Source organism: Panicum hallii, chromosome 4 (assembly GCF_002211085.1).
Source record: "Panicum hallii strain FIL2 chromosome 4, PHallii_v3.1, whole genome shotgun sequence".
NCBI lineage: Eukaryota > Viridiplantae > Streptophyta > Magnoliopsida > Poales > Poaceae > Panicum > Panicum hallii.
Window position 1 is genome coordinate 50,718,069 of NC_038045.1, and position 17,504 is coordinate 50,735,572.

General features: G+C 45.1%; 2 protein-coding genes across 2 annotated transcripts; one reads left to right on the forward strand and one right to left on the reverse strand.

Annotated features, from left to right (window-relative positions):
• The first annotated feature begins 3,223 nt into the window (after nt 1–3,223).
• On the forward strand, nt 3,224–5,189 carry LOC112890639 (ethylene-responsive transcription factor WRI1-like). The gene is made up of 6 exons (XM_025957492.1): nt 3,224–3,480; nt 3,590–3,672; nt 3,776–3,873; nt 4,066–4,139; nt 4,272–4,322; nt 4,412–5,189. Exons 1-6 carry the CDS (start codon nt 3,224–3,226, stop codon nt 5,187–5,189), a joined length of 1,341 nt encoding a protein of 446 aa, XP_025813277.1.
• A 10,213-nt stretch (nt 5,190–15,402) lies between these two features.
• LOC112890640 (anthocyanidin 3-O-glucoside 6''-O-acyltransferase-like) lies at nt 15,403–16,824 on the reverse strand. The gene has a single exon (XM_025957493.1). It carries the CDS (start codon nt 16,822–16,824, stop codon nt 15,403–15,405), a length of 1,422 nt encoding a protein of 473 aa, XP_025813278.1.
• Nucleotides 16,825–17,504: the final 680 nt, after the last annotated feature.

Genomic DNA, 17,504 nt, shown 5'->3' on the forward strand with positions numbered 1-17,504 from the left:
CTGCCTCCCTCTCCCGCGTCACGCCGCCACTGCTTCCCCGTGCCGCACTGAGCCGCTACTCCTCCCTCGCGCCAGCAGCTCCCCCGCACCGATAGCTCTGGGCGCCGTGGAGGTCCCGCGTCAGTCGTCCCGCGTGCTGCTGTTCCCCTCACGCTGCGCAGCGCTCCTAGCGCTGCCACAGTCCTCTCGTGCTACTGTGGCTCCGGGTAGCGGGAGAGAGAAGGGGAGGTGGCGGCAAGGGAGGAGCGGCTTGATCCACGTTGTCGCAGCCCCTCTTGAGCCACCGTGACTCCCACCTCCAGGTGGGAGAGGGAAGGGCAGCGGGGGAGGGAGAGGAGGGAAGGGCGGCGGGGGAAGGAGAGAAGGAAGAAAAGGAAGGACGGCGAGGAGAGAAGGGAGAGGCGATGTGGCGAGAGAGGAGGGGATCGAGAGAGGAAGGGAGGTGATTGGAGGGAGAGAGAAGGAAGCAGGTGGATTGTACAGAGGCCGTGGTGGCGCGCGATTGGTGGAGAGTGAGCAGGCGCAGATCGATAACGTGGGATCGGGAAGCGAGCGCGGGATGGCTTAATTTTTAGGGGCGGATGACGCCATCATCCACCCTTAAAAAATCCATTTCTAGGTGCAGGTAATACCACCGCCCAGCCATAAAAATATTTTTCTATTTTATTCCAAAAATTCATTTAAATATTTACATATAGCAAAACAAATAAAAACGTAAAAAATATGCTAAGTATATTTCAGTGTATGTAAAGGTTAAAATTGCGAAAACCTCAAAGTATGACTTAAGTTGTACGAGATACGATATAGTCATAACTATTAGACAATTTATAATTACTTTTTGAACTATTAGATGACCTTAAATGAAAATGTTATCAGCTACAAAATTGTAGGTCTTATTAATCTCTATAATTTTGGTATAAGATTTGACTCCATCCGAGATCATATGAAAAAGTTATAAATTTTTTTACGTGGGACTATTTGTAGGAGCGGGTGATGCCATCTCCTGCCTCTCGAAATACATTTCTAAGAGCGGGTGGTGCTACCTGCCCCTAAATTTTTTTCAATTTTATTCTAAAAATTTATTTAAATCTTTCCATATAGCAAAATAAATCAAGAAAAAGTGAAACTTCTACGCTATAGTTATTGTAAACTCTAAATAAAAAATATGCAAAATATATTTTAGTGTATATAAAGGTGAAGATTGTTGAAACCACAAAGTATGACTTGAGTTATATGAGATATTATATAGTCATAGCCATACGTAGTTTCATAATAATTTTCTGGACCACAAAATGATCTTAATAAAAAAGTTATAACTACAAAATTTTAGATCTTATCATTCTCTAAATTTTTATATAAAATTTGATTTCATCCGAGATCATATGAAAAATTTATAAATCTTTTATGTAGAACTATTTTTAAGTGTGGTTCATGCATCAACCGCCTCCAAAAAATATATCTTTAGAGACGGGTGACGCCACCACCCACCCCTAAAAGTGCCATCATTTTCAAGGACGGGTGGTGACGTCACGCACTCTACAAATACCATTCTTTGAGGTATGCCCTTAAAAATACTTTTTTAGAGACGGTCGGATACTACATTAACCACACTCTATTTTTTTGAGCGGGTTACCGTCCCTAGAAAAAACATGGGGATGCGGTGAAACTTCCTGCGAAAACAGATGGCAGCAGTGCAGCAAGTACAGTATTCGCAAGGACAAGTAATGAGACAACAAAAGAATATACGAGTGCCTTGATGTTATCATGGCCTTGAAAGAGATGGTATATTTCTGATTGTTCGAGGGCAATCATGCAAGGTCTCTCTCTTTTACAGCTTGCATGCATGCGATCCTCATCTTCATTCAGCTCTTGTTCCTCAACTATGCTTGCCGAATTTTAAATAAGATTACTATGTTTGGTCAAGCATGAACTACTTGTGAGGGGCTTGCATATTTTAGGAATAACGATCCTCCTAGAGCTAAGTGACCATGAGGGGGCTTGCGTTGCATATTCAGAGATAATGACCATTCTAGAACTAACTAGTTCAACTCCATTGGTACAATGAGAAAAGAATATAATCTACTCTCATCCACAATGTAGCTTATGGTCTCTGTAATGTTCATGCTTTGGTAAATTGTGCCTGGCCGGTAAATGAAAATACAGCTTCTGTTTAATTAATGTGTAAGTGAAAACGGTACATGTTTTGTAACTACTTTACATTATGCAGCCATAAAGAAACAATTATTCATTTATTCTATTGAGCCTCCCAGATCCCAATACTTGTTGGCTAGCTGCATCATCCAAATGAATTAACCATCATTTCGTCTGAAGAGAAATCCATATGCCATCGATTAGTTTTTCCACAAGATATAGAGTGCATGTTGTACCTGTATTAATATATTCTAGGCAGGGAGGTTTTCTGGCCAGTATAATACATTAGCCATATCATCCAAATGGATTTACCAACAGTTTTCTTTTGAAGAGAAAATCATCCTGTGTCATTGATTATTTCTTCCACAAGAAACAACTATATACCAGGTGTTTACCTTTAGGCCCCGTTTGGATCCCTTTATTTTGAGGAATTGGAATCTAGAGTAGGCTATTTGTCTTGGTACGTGGCATTCCACAACTTTCAAAAGTATACATATAAGCTTATCTTAAATTCATGGAGATGAGAGATGGAAATTGATCCTATAGATCCTCATGTTATGTTTTTAATATATAACTGATAGCACACTCTTCAACTCGCTTTTCTATAGCAGAAGTGCATTGCATAAGTATATCTCCTATATGACCAATAATAATATATAAATATATTCCACGTACAATTGTATTAGCTTAATTAATTTATATCTAAATTATAATTATTAGAATGAAATTCAAATTCTAAGGATGCAAACGGGCCCTTGCATTATTAATTCTAGACAGATGGATTTTCCAGCCAATAAAGCTGTGCCATCTTCCATGTATTGCAATCGCAACACAGTGCAAGGTGTGTAAGCTGTCAAGACCGGCAAGAGACAAGGCTTGTGGCACCGAGAACATCGCCGCCTCCTGTCGTTCTCAGCACATAGATGGAAACAAGGACGAACACCAGCCCTGCCATCTGTTCCTGTGGCTGCATATAAACGTTCACATGGACGTCGTGGCTATCTCCCTTTGGTTCCCAAGCCAAATGCCCAGCTTTGAAGCTAAGCGTGACCAAGGAAATCGTTCTGGTTTCATGGCCATGGAAACCTACAGCCTGGTGAAGGACGAGCTCCACGGCAGAGGAGGAGGAGGGCAGGGACTGTACTGTGGCGCTACCCCGAGGGCGGCGCCCGTGGCCGGCAGCGGCGCTGTGAAGAGCGTGAAGAGGAGGAAGAGGGAGCCGTCGTCGGTGGTGACGGCGAGCAACGGCAAGGAGGAGGCCGGCGGCGACAAGTCGGCGGGGGGCAGCAATGCGGCCAAGAGGAGCTCAAGGTTCAGAGGCGTGAGCAGGTAAACGTCAAGTTCATTTACATGTCAGACTACAAGCCGTATTTGCTTTTGTACAGATTACAGATCAGCATGTTTGATCTGAGTGCGTGTTTAACGTTGTTGCAAGCAGGCATCGTTGGACGGGCAGGTTTGAAGCTCACTTGTGGGACAAAGGGACGTGGAACCCTACGCAGAAGAAGAAAGGCAAGCAAGGTACGTCGTAAAACGTGATGCCCAAAGAGCTAGAGCATGAACAAGCTGTGTATACAGTTTTGCAGGCTCACGTTGTGTGTGTTCATGACACGATGTTGAGCAGTTTACCTTGGAGCGTACAACGAGGAAGAGGCTGCAGCAAGGGCTTACGATCTGGCGGCGCTCAAGTACTGGGGTCCTAGCACCTACACTAATTTTCCGGTATGTGTGTGTCGATGCAGTTTGGAGTACAAAGTCACTGTATCTGTACGTAGGCCTCTAGCTAAAATCACACGGGAAGATGAACTCTGTAGGAAAACTGTAGTTGATTGCTTGGCATACTGTCCTAGATCTCCAGTATCTATCGATCTGAATCCTAGAACTGTTGGTCTGATCTGGACACCGATCCGGCAGGTTGCTGACTACGAGAAAGAGCTCAAAGTGATGCAGAACGTGTCCAAGGAGGAGTACCTGGCCTCAATAAGAAGGTGAGCATACAAAATCCTATGCACCACCAAGAATTTTCTGGGAAAACTTTCATCTTTTCAGAAACCAACAATGAAATGATGAAACTAGAGATCCAAGACTGAATGATCTGTTGCCTGGCTCATCCCAAGCAGGAAGAGCAACGGCTTCTCTCGCGGCGTTTCCAAGTACAGAGGCGTCGCACGGTACGTGTACGGGTCGAGTGCGGGCAGCTAGCTGCTTGCCTGTCTGATCGTTGTCGGCCGGCGTCGCTAAAACCCTAGTGATTTGGCAGGCACCACCACAACGGCAGGTGGGAGGCCCGGATCGGGCGGGTGTTCGGCAACAAGTACCTGTACCTGGGCACGTACAGCACGCAGGAGGAGGCGGCGCGGGCCTACGACATCGCCGCCATCGAGTACCGCGGCATCAACGCCGTCACCAACTTCGACCTCAGCACCTACATCCGCTGGCTCAAGCCCGCCGCCGGCGCCGCGGGCGACGACGTCGGCACCCCGACGTCCGGCGCCAGGCCGACGCTGCCGCCGCCGTCTCTGTGCCTCCAGGCCGGCGGCCTCCTGCAGCACCCGGCGGGCATGCTGCAGGTCGACTTCGACAGCCTCTACCGGGGCCACCACCTCGCCGCGGCGGCGCAGCGGGGCGCCTCGTTCGCCGGACTCGACGACGTGGGGTCCGTGTACGCCGGCGGTCCCAGCCCGACGGCGGCGGGGGCGTGCGGGAGGCCGTCCCCGTCGTCGTCGACCACGGCGCTCAGCCTGCTGCTGCGATCCTCGGTGTTCCAGGAGCTCGTGGCGCGGAACGCCGGCGCCGCGGCGCAGCAGCAGCAGCCCGTGCCCGCGGACGACGACGGGGCGGCAGCGTCGGACGTCGTCGACGCCAAAGTCGAGATCGAGGAGCCTCTTGGGCGGCCGGAGGCGGAGGGCGAGCTTGGACACGAAATGTACGGCGGCGCGGCGGGGGCGGCGGAGGACGAGGCGTTCGCGTGCTCCATGTACGACCTCGACGACAGCTTCGCGCGCATCGAGCAATCCTTGTGGAACTGCCTGACCTGATGATGATCAAAATGCTGAGATCGAATAACCACCGTGGATGCATGTCGATCGCACATAAGCTGGAGTAGAATGGTAGGAGAGCTGTGTGAAAAAATGAAATTGTTTGTGATGAGGAAGTGTTGACATCGATCACCTGCGAGTTTCTCAGAGTTCCGTTCGCAAGAGTTCCATAGCTAATCGCCTAATCGGAAGTGACTCAAAAGTGTGAGAAACACATTTGTTAGGATCGTAGATGGGAAAAAGAGACACAGAGTTTAACGTGGAAAAAACTCCCCCAATGTGGAGGAGAAAAAAACCACGGGAAAATAGATATATTATATGGTGTGTTGTACAGGGTACAAGAGAGCTTATTTATATAGGCAAAGAAGATAGAGATAGGGTCATATCCTCATATCCAACAAATCTTCCCTTGACGCTAAATCTATAAATCTGTTTCCCCAAACACCACTAGGGTGCTAATCTCCACGAACACCTACCAAGTCAAGACAATGCTTGAACTTGGTATTAGATAATGGCTTTGTAAGCATGTCTGCAGGATTTTCATCTGTATGTATCTTGTTCACTTTAATCTTGCCTTCAGCAACAATATCACGAATGAAAGTGGTACTTGATGTATGCTTGGTCTTGAATTGATACATGTCATTCTTGGTCAGACAAATAGCACTATGACTATCACAATAAACCTTAATGACATCCTGAGGAACACCAAGTTCAGAAATAAGACCTCGCATCCAAATAGCTTCTTTAACCCCTCCAGTAGCTGAGATACATTCTGCTTCAGTAGTGGAAAGAGCAGTAACAGACTGAAGTGAAGCCCTCCAACTCACTGCAGAACCGCATAATGAAAAAACATAGCCAGATATGGAGCGTCTCTTATCAAGATCACCAGCAAAGTCAGAATCAACAAATCCCTCAACAAATCCCATAACATCAATTTCCTTCACTGAATTCTTGTCAAACAATAATCCAAAAAGAGAAGTACAGCGAAGAATCCGCTTTACTGCATTCCAATGTTCTTTACCAAGATTGTGCATAAATCTGCTAACCACACTAACAGCATGAGCCAAATCGGGTCTTGTACAGATCGTAGCATACATGAGATTCCCAACAGCATTAGAATATGGTATGTGAGATATGTACTCTTTCTCATCTTCAGTACCAGGACATTGTCTCGATGATAATTTAAAATGTGAAGCAAATGGTGTAGCAACAGATTTGCAATTACTGAGATTATACTTTTTAAGAACTTTCTCAATATAACTTTTCTGAGATAGAAAAAGAGTACCAGCACGACGATCACGCTGAATTTCCATCCCAAGAATCTTCTTTGCTGATCCAAGATCTTTCATATCAAATTCATGACTAAGTTGAGCCTTCAATTCGTCAATCAATGACTTGTCATGAGAAGCAATCAACATATCATCAAAATAAAGCAGTAGATACATAAAAGATCCATTAGGGAACTGCTTCAAATAAATACAATGATCATAATTGCTTCGAGAATAACCATGTGCAAGCATGAACGAGTCAAACCTCTTATACCACTGCCTAGGAGCTTATTTCAAACCATAAAGAGATTTTTTCAAATGACAAACTAAATGCTCTTGACCAGGAGCAGAAAAACCCTCAGGTTGTGTCATATAAATCTCCTCATCTAAATCTCCATGAAGAAATGCAGTTTTAACATCAAGTTGCTCTAACTCCAAATCAGATAAAGTAACAATAGCAAGCATAACTCGAATAGAAGTGTGACGAACAACAGGAGAGAACACCTCATTGAAATCAATACGTTCCCTTTGTTCAAAACCTTTCACAACTAAACGGGCTTTAAATCTTGCAGGTTCAACTCCAGATATACCTTCCTTCTTCTTATAAATCCACTTGCATTTTAAAGGCTTTTTACCTACAGGAAGCTCAACCAATTTCCATGTAGAATTCTTTTGAAGACTCTCAAATTCATCATTCATAGCAACTAACCACTTGGATGAATTGTCACATGAGATAGCTTCCGAATAAGAAGAAGGTTCAAATGCAACATTAGTTTCTTGAGCAGCAATGAGAGCATAATGAGCCATACTATCAGTGTCACGATATCGATGTGGCAAAACAATATTCCTTCTAGGTCTATCTTGAGCAATAGAGGAATTGTTGCTAACAGGAGGTATAGAAACTGAAGCTGACTGTGTAATAGGAGTAACAGAATCAATATTAACAGGTACATCTACCTCAAGATTCTCATAAGTAGTTTTAGGCATAGATGTGGATGAGGAACCACTATCAGAAACACCTCCAGAGGAAGAAAATATACTTTCATCAAAAGTAACATCACGACTGACAGTCACTTTCTTAGAATCAGCACACAATAAATGATATCCTTTGACACCAGAACCATAGCCAATAAAAATACATTTTTGAGCTCTAGGCACTAGCTTCCCATTGTTAACATGAGCATAAGCAGAACAACCAAAGATTCTAAGATTAGAATAATCAACTGATTTACCTGTCCATACCTCTTCTGAAATCTTGAAATCAATAGCTGAATTGGGAGAGCGATTAATCAAATAGCAGGCGGCAGAAGCAGCTTCCGCCCACAAACCATGCTTATCCCATAAACCAGCATTAGAAAGCATACAACGAACACGCTCCAGAATAGTGCGGTTCATCCTTTCAGCAACACCATTCTGCTGGGGAGTACCTGGAACAGTCTTGTGTCTAGCAATGCCATGATCAGCACAAAGAGAATTAAACTCACTATTGCAAAATTCTAATCCATTGTCGGTTCTCAATTTCTTGATTTTTCTGCCAGTTTGATTTTCCACTAAAGCCTTCCATTGCTTGAATGCAGTAAGAGCATCATTTTTATGCTTCAGAAAATAAACCCAAACTTTGCATGAGAAATCATCAATAAAAGTTATCATATAATCACAACCTCCGATAGAAGAATGAGGAGCCCGACCCCAAAGATCAGAATGAATATAATCAAGAATACCTTTAGTGCAGTGAGTAGATAAACAGAAATTGTCTCTCTTCTGTTTGCCAAATACACAATGTTCACAAAATTCTAATTTACCAATATCATTTAAATAACCTCTCTTGTGCAAGAGATGTATACCTTTTTCACTCATATGTCCCAAGCGCATATGCCAAAGCTTGGTATTTGAAGTGTTGGATGCAATAGAAACAGCTGCAGTACCTGTAACTGTGGAACCTTGCAAGTAATAGAGATTATTAAAACGTTCGGCCTTTAAAACAACACGGTTGCCTTGAGAAACCTTAAGAACACCATTATCAGCAGAAAATTTGAATCCCATTACTTCTAAGGTGCCCAAAGAAATAAGATTCCTCTTCATCTTAGGAACATAGCGAACATTAGTAAGGGTCTTGAATGTGCCATCATGAACTTTAATCTGAATAGAACCAATTCCAAAAATTTCAAGTGGAGATTCATCACCAATAATAACATCACCATTATGAACATGAGAATAATCAGAAAACCACTCTCGGTGTGAACAAATGTGAAAAGAGCAAGCTGAATCAAGAACCCAAGACATACGCTTTTCATCATTAGAAGTGATCATAAGAGCTTCTCAACCATCACTATTTTCAACAATACTAGCCTCAGCAGATGATTTATCAGCTTCCTTTTTCTTCTGTCTTTCTTCCTTATTTTTCAACTTAGGACACTGGGAGATCACATGATTATCAGCTTTGCAATAACGATAAAAATTGTTGGATTTACGATCCCTTGACTTAGACCTTGATTTAGGTTTATTAGAACTGCCTGCTTGTTGAGTTCTACCTCGAACAATAAAACCTTCACCCTTAGACTCAGAACGAGAATCAACATCAAATTTTTCCTTGGATAATAAATTTGACTTAACATTCTCAAAAGCCAGTGAAGTATGATTTCCATAAAGCATAATTTCCTTAAAATGCTTAAAAGAAGTGGGCAACGAGACTACCAACAAAATTGCCTTATCTTCATCATCTATCTTCACATCCAGACTCTCAAGGTCGACACAAATAGAATTAAATTCATTGAGATGCGATTGAATAGATGTACCTTCCGCCATACGAATAGTATAAAGACGCTCTTTGAGACGGAGCTTATTAGCAAGACTCTTGGTCATATATAGCTCCTCCAATTTCTTCCACAATTCTGCTGTAGATTTTGCATTCATTATTTCACGCAAAACATCAGGAGATAAACTAAACTGTAAGGTAGACAAAGCTTTTTCATCAAGATCCTCCCATTTATCATCAGCCATATCAGCAGGTCGCGGTTGCAATGCCTTTCACACACATAACTGAGTAAGAACAGCCTTCATCTGAATCTGCCAAGTAGCAAAACTGATTTTGGCATCAAACTTTGGAATATCAATTTTAGTCGACATTAATAATATGAAACAAAAAATCCCAAGTGAAATAGAAATCCGCATGTAATCTGATGAGTGCAACCAGCAAAAGGAATAAATCTATTTTAACTCCAGGAAATACGCCAAAGCTGCTCCTTGATCCCCGTGCAGCAACACACGCTTTCTGGACTCTTGAGGACGAGCGGATAGGAGCAACATGCGTGGCGCAGCAGATCGTTGGAGAGGAGACAGGTCGATGCACACGAAAATTCGCTGGAAACAGACCGCGGCGCGATCATCGAACGAAGAACCAGCGGCGGCGGCTTCCACAGTGATGAAGCGTCAGCCAAGATGGAGACGAATGAAGCGACGCTGAGCGGATGAACCGGCGGCGGCGTCTTCGCAGCGGAGATCTGTTGGGACGAATAATCGACGGCGGCACCGGGAATAGAAAACTTTATGTCTAACCCTAGCTCTGATACCAATTGTTAGGATCGTAAAGTAACCCTCTAATTTTCGTGTAAATTACTCACCTATGCCATTATAAAAATAATACAAATAATTCCTAAATTTGCATATAAATTATCCAATTACATCATTACTAAAAGTTAAAGTAACCCTCTAATTATGAATCTAAATTATATAATTATAACAAAATATTAAAGTACACAAATATAAAATTCTAAATTACTATTTCTATCGTTATTAATATATTATTTATATTATTGTTTATATAAAAGTACTATCCACGATATGTGTCACCATGTATCCATGTATGATGGAATAAGAGATAAAAATACAAATTCATAAATAAATGGTTCAATTAAATATATATCAAACACACATGGAGCCGTGATGCAAAACCAAATCTATTGTAACTAGATAATGACAAATATGTATTTTAGAGTATGCGTTAGAATATTTAATAGATGAAAAAGCGCGTGAGATAGATAATTATAATTATTAGCTATAAGTTTTATTTTTATATTAATTCTAATTAGCCCCTGCGGGAGCACGGGTTGATAGGCTAGTTTACTTAATGTGTTTATGGTATGATTTTAAATCCCAACTCTATGGTTCTGCAGGTTCTTGCTTCCACCAGGTATAAAGGTGGTGAATGGACATTTTACCTTCAGGGTGAGATATCAGAGGACACCATTAAGGTTAGTGTTTAAGTACCCAGACAATATGCAATTTGCTGTTAGAAGTAAACCAAATCAAATGATCGTAGCCAAAGTTTCAAGAGAATGTTCCTTATGCTACTTTCACTTAATTGATGTGGCAGATACTCCCTTAAACAAATTATAGTTTACTTCTTTCATCAGAATTAGCACTTCACTGTATGAGAAGATATTTTCGAAAATCAATATACTGACCACATTTCAGTATTTTGCTATTGTTGATGTGAAACCTGTTAGTGTTTGAGAGGAGTAGGCTGCTATAGCGATATCCCTTCAAGAAAACTTCGACTTAACATCTTTATTTTCTGCACCAATCGCAGAAATTCGCTCAAGATTTCTTGGAGGACAATCTCTACAGGACCTCGCCGGTACCAGAATGTGTGAGTCCCCAGAATTGTCTGATCGATGCCCCTCTTTGTTCATTCGTTGTACTTCGTTGGTTCATTCATAATTGTTTAATTTTCCCATACAGAATGATGGGGATGTCAAAGTTGTTGTCGGAGAGAATCTAAAACAAATAGTTTTGGATGAATCAAAAGATGTCCTTCTGGAGGTATGTGTTTGGTAGATGTTTGGAGAAATAGGACTCATTTTTTGCCCATAGTGACAAGTCATTTCGAACTGCAGATATATGCACCATGGTCTGTGGACTGTCAGGCGCTGGAGCCTACTTACAACAAACTAGCTAAGCATCTCCATGGCATCGAATCCCTTATAATAGCAAATATGGACGGCACTACCAACGAGCATCAACGTGCCAAGGTCTATATATGTTACGTCATGTGTTGCTCGGTTTTGCCTGTTTACCGTCAGCTTTGTTTAATCCTAGTATTCTTCCCACTTAGCTTGTCCTTTTTCTTGAGCAGTAAATCAAATTGTTCCATCTTTTTTATTTCCTGAGCAAAAGAAAAAATCGACCATCCAGATGCAGAGAAAGTCTCTAGACCCAACGCATATATAGGTAGCCATGCAACAACAGACCAGCGCCACAGCACAGGCTGCTAGGACTTCCAGGGTTGAGTGGCTTGCCTGTGGAATATTTTGGTGTGGATAGGGAGTCCAATCTCCGACTTGCAGCTAGCATCCCCGCTGCGCTACGCACACTTTCACTTTCTTGAGCAACAATAATACTTCTCTGAATCTTTACATCAGCAGGGTATACAAAACTGTAACATCATAATAAGCATTTGCATTTTAGCGACACATCCTGTGACATAGATTTCATATATCCCTGTTCCAAAATTTTCAAAGCTTAGAATGTTTCATTTCCTTGATTTCAAATGCCTGACTTCTTTTTCCTGTATACCGAGTAGCCAGAAACCTCAAACCTGAGCATGTATGTTCTGAAGCATTTTGAGTTGTCAAACCTGTGAAATTAACATTTACCCTTACTTTTATGTCAAAGCGGCTCTGTTTTCATATGCTACAGTATCATGGAACAATATGTGAAATATTGATTCAATGCTTTTAAGATAATCTCATGGCTTTATGGGAAAAAAAACCCTCATGGTACCGCTTGATTCTAGAAATTATGACTGCTTGTTACCCGATGTGCCCTCTCCATAAATGCTGAAGCTTAAACCATTGATCTTATTATTGTAGCCTTGATATGATACTTTCCGTTGGGTTATTAAATTTCAAGAAAAATTGTGATATTCTGCTTGCCCATATGCATATGTTCAAATTTACTACCGCATAGACTTCGCAGGACACAGAACTCACTCTTGCTTCCTGTTACAGCATCATGGATACCCCACGATCCTCTTTTATCCTGCGCGGAAGAAAAGCTCTGAGCCTGTAAGTTATTATCCTGTTCAACCACTTATCAGTTTTGCAATGTACGTATCTGTTAATTTTAGGCATTAATCGTATTATTCTTAGCAATTCTATCATTACGCTTTTTCTGACTATCTCCAAACTACCTTTACTGAATGGTTGTCCTAGGTGCAATATCAATATGACTTAGTTAACAAGATTCCCATATTTTACAGCCCTGATAGCTTGTAATCAATTCAACTTCTGTCACAGAGATTAAGCACAGGTTTAATGGTTTTGGCCTGCAGTACTCGCTCTCGAAAGTTCAAATACAGCTTACTATCTAGTGGTGTAAGGAATGGCAGATCCAGTAGGAAACCAGTGCTCCCGCCATAAACCAAGTTCTTAACTACAAAAGAGGCCAATTTTGCAGTAGACAAGTATTATAGATAAGATATATACAATAATAGTCTCTAAGCTTGTCTCCTTAGAACTCCTATCAATATTTTCTATATTTCTGGACCCACTTGTTAGCAGTGACCTGAGTTCAGGCACCATGTACAAGATGGTCTTGATTCTCGTGTTCAGCCGGTTGCCAGATGCTGCGCCAAAAGCACTGCTTCTCTCTCCTCCCCTTTCTCTGCTAGGTCAGCGGCAAAGCTGATCGGCGTAAAGCAAGTTATTGGACGTACATACTCTAAAGAGTCAAGTGTGTCGCTCCTAGTTCTGATAAGCTTGAGGTTCTCAGAGAAGTTTTAGGTCTCCTGAACCAGAAGGTATGAACATTCATCGATGCAATTTGTTGATTTGTTTTTTTTTATTTTTTGCTATTCTTTGCAGGTCACTTTCGAGGGGGAGAAGACTGTAGAAGAGATGTACAAGTTCATCAAGAAGCATGCTGGCATCCCTTTCAAATGGGAGCTTATTACGACGGAAGAGAGCTCGGAGGATGCAGGGCAGACCAAGGACGAGATTGAAGTGGAAATCCTATCCCTGTCCTGAACCCTATTAGCATCTATACTCCATCTCGCTCCTCTAATCTTTTCTCACCCGTAGAATAAATTGCCTTGTGTTACAATGACTCCGTTGTGGATGCTTTACTGTTTCTTGTTTGATCCAAGGATACTATCATTGTGCAACCCTTTTGAACTGGCCCAACATACTCTGAACGACTTCCTCCACTGCAATCAGGCGCAGAAGCTAATCGATCAGCTGCAGAGTTTCTGAGAGTTTCTTTCGCAAGCGTTCCATGGCTAATCGGAAGTGACTCAGATGTGTGAGAAACATAATTGTTAGGGTCTGTTTGGGACTGCTCTACTTCACAAATCGCAGCTCAGCTTCATAAACTTCACAGCAGAGCAGCTCAGCTTTGAAGTTGCAGAGTTTTTGAAATTGTTTGGCTAGCAGACCAACTTCAGCTTCAAAAAAAAGAGATTTGAATTGGAAAAGTCCCTTATACCCTTGAACAATGTATGAGAGAATTTCATTTACGATGTACATTCCTCCCGCGCCGCCCCTCCCAGCGCCTCCCCTGCTTCCTCCCGCGACGGCCGCGCCCCCCGCGCCGTGGCCGCCCGCGCCGCCCCTGCCAGCCGCGCCCGCCCGCGCCGCCCGCCCCCGCCGCGCCGTGGCCGCTCGCGCCCCTGCCAGCCGCTCCCGCCCGCGCCCCCGCGCCGTGGCCGGCCGCACCCCCCGCGCCGTGGACCCCCGCGCCCCTGCCAGCCGCGCTCCCCGCGCCCCCCGCGCCGTGGTCGGCCGCACCCCCCGCGCCGTGGACCCCCGCGCCCCTGCCAGCCGCGCCGCCCGCGCCCCCCGCCCGCCCCCCGCTCCCCGCCGGTGGACATGGCCGGCAGGTTTTGAGGGATGGGAGGAAACAGAGGGATGGGAGCGGACAGAGGGAGGAAGATGGTGGGGGGGTGCGGGTGGGATAGACGATAGAAAGAAAAACGTTTCAGGTGTGTAATCAGTGGCATTGTTGGATAATTTTCCCCCAACTTCACGAGGGAGTTCAAAATGACTACTCGTGAAGTACCTTTTTTGGCTGCTTCATGGATTTCGTGAAGTTGGGGCCAACTTCACGTTTTTTTGGTGAAGCTGAGCTGGTGAAGCTGAGGGTGTTTGGCTACAATTTCGCGAAGCGAAGTCGAATTTGGTGAAGTCGGCCCTCACGTACTCTCTCCGTTTTAAAGTTCCTATATTTAAATTTAACAATATTTATAATACCAAGTAGATATATTATCAAAAATATTTTATTATCAACCTAATGATACTTATTTGATGTCATAAATATCTTTTTTGAAAGGTTGATGTCGTAGATTACTCTCCTGTATCAACTTGGTCAGACTACTGTACCGGTGGGCTAGCCTGCTAGGAAGTTGTTCCAGAGAAAGAGCCTGCTAGGAAGCTACACGCGGGCCACGGCCTTTCAGCCGTCACGCGCGCGTGTGGAGGCAAAGCGGAACGGGCCGATTGTAGAGAAGGCGGCCCACCGTCTCGTTTCGCGCGCGCGCACCGGCCAATTGCTGTTGCTCAGTTGCGGAGATGCGGGGAAGTGGGAACGAACTGCCCAAGACAATACTCACAAGACGCATAAGGTGTTTGGTTTACAGGATTAAAATTTAGTTTTGATCATATCAAATGTTCAAATACTAATTAGGAGAATTAAATATAAGATAATTATAAAACTAATTATATACGTGGACGCTAATTCGCGAGACGAACCTATTAAGCCTAATTAATCCACCATTAGCATATATTTACTGTACCACCATATTATCAAATCATTAACTAATTATGTTTATTAGATTCGTCTCTCAAATCATACTCCGTATGTGTAATCTGCCCGGAGCACATGGAGGCGTTCGCGTCCAACCTCGTGCGGTTTTCAGGACGAGGGAACGAGGCATACTTGAGTCCGGCCTGTTAATCCTGTTTGATTTTTACATCACCATTCAGATCTTCCCCTGAAACCCGCAGCAAGTTGGCCGCGAAGCCCTCCATGTGCGCGTGATCCAGCGCCACGGTGACCTGCACGCCGCCGTCCTCCGCGGCGCCCAGCAGCAGCACCAGCTCCCTGGTGAAGAGCGACACGAGCTCCACGCGGCTCGGCGCGCCCCACCCGAAGTCCGTCTCGTACGCCATGAACCGGTTCGACGACCCCGTGAAGGTGAACCTCTCCCTGGGCGCAGCGAGGAAGCGCTCCAGCCACCGCTCCGCGCCGCCCAGTGGGTCCCCGAGCTGCTCGCGGACGGCGGCGCCGATAGCCGCGGCGGCGCGCGCGAGCCCCGCGCCGCCGTCGCGCAGGTCGCGCACGGCGGCCCTGGCGAAGCACGGCACGACGCAGTTCCCGAAGTAGCGCTCGTCGATGGGAGGGCCGAGGCGGCGGCGGAGGTCCACTGGCACCAGGAGGTAGGCGTCGGCGGCGGGGTCCAAGCACTTGGCGCGCACGATGGACGTCCACACCAGCGACGACCCCGCGACGTAGGTGCTCGGGTGCGTGTCCATCAGTTCCCCGATGGCTTTGCTTTGTGCCAGTATAAGCTGCTTCACCGACTTGATGTCGTCGGCACGGAGCAGGAAGCTTCTCCTCCGCTGGTCCGGCGGGGTGTACAGCGACGGCGATCTTGCCACGGGCAGCGCCGGAGCAATCGTGCGCAGGAACTTGCACGCCACTTCGTCGGCTTTGGGGTACTGTATCGCCGTCCGGTCAAAGGTCGGCGGCGCAAGGCCTGACGCAGCCTCTGGCGAACGCGAAACGGCAGACCAGGCGCTCATGAACTGCCAGACGGAGTGGCCGTCGGCCACGGCGTGGTGGATGGACACCCCGACCACCACGGCGCGCGCACCCCCGATGGCCGGCCTCGTGACCTGCACGGCGAGCACCGGCGCCGGGAGACGCCCGGCGTTCAGCTCCGGCCCGAGCAGCATCAGCGCCTCCGTGTGGTGCTCGTCGCCGACGGCCAGGCGCCGCATGTCGTCGATGCTGCCGGGGTACTCCGCCTCCACGAACCGGACGCCGGGCGCGATCGCGGCCGGTGTGCAGTCCACGACGACGTCGCCGGTCGACGCGCGGTAGGTGAGCTTGCCGGCGAGGGGGTGGAAGACGGCGAGCACTGCGGCGAGGGAGGACTTCAGGGAGCTGACGAGGGACGGGAAGGGCGGGACGCCGGGGCCCTCGTAGAAGAACAGCCGCTGCATCGGCACCCTGTCGACGAACAGGGCGTCCATGAACGAGAGCTTGACGTGGCCGCCGTCGACGTGGAGGGCTTCTGGCGAGCAGACGGCGGCTTGATCTGGGGCTGGGAGCACATGGGAAACGTTGAGAGCTCGCAGCAGGGATCCCATGGCGCTGGTAACCTGGCTCAAAGACAAGCTTTTTGATCACTGCCTGCTGCAGCGCCGCTTATGAGCTGCAAACATTTTATAATCCTAAGGTTTCTAGATAATGTCGACGCTGGAACATTTCTAGTGTGTAAAATATAAGCTGTGCCCTGAGCAGATTGAAATGCTTCCATTTGGTATCTCAATGGTTGGACTCATTGTGAGAGACTGACTGATCGTTCCAAGAAGAAGACGCCTCCATCCTCGCACAGCTGGGCCAGAGTGAAGACAAACGGAAGCAGTCAAGAAGAGTCTCCAAGCTCTAGTTAGCATGCATTATTTGAATCTAATACACTAAATAAAAAAGAGTAAAATGCACCGTTGGCCTTCGAACTTAGCTCGGGGTGTCGTCCTGGTTCCTAAACTTTTAAAATGTATAATGTATATTCAGATTCTTAAACTTACTAATTGTATCACATGGGGATAGTTGTTTAAGCTAAATCAAAAGTTATATAATTTATTCAAATAAAAACTTATATACGCATAAAAATAATTAATACCAATTTGCTTGTACAAATATATTGAAATATAAAAGATCTATATAGAAAAATTATAAAACAAGAAACTTATATGATCAAATTTGTAAAAGATAGAAAATAAAAAAAGATAAAACTTGAGAAAATATTGGCAAAGAAAATATTCAA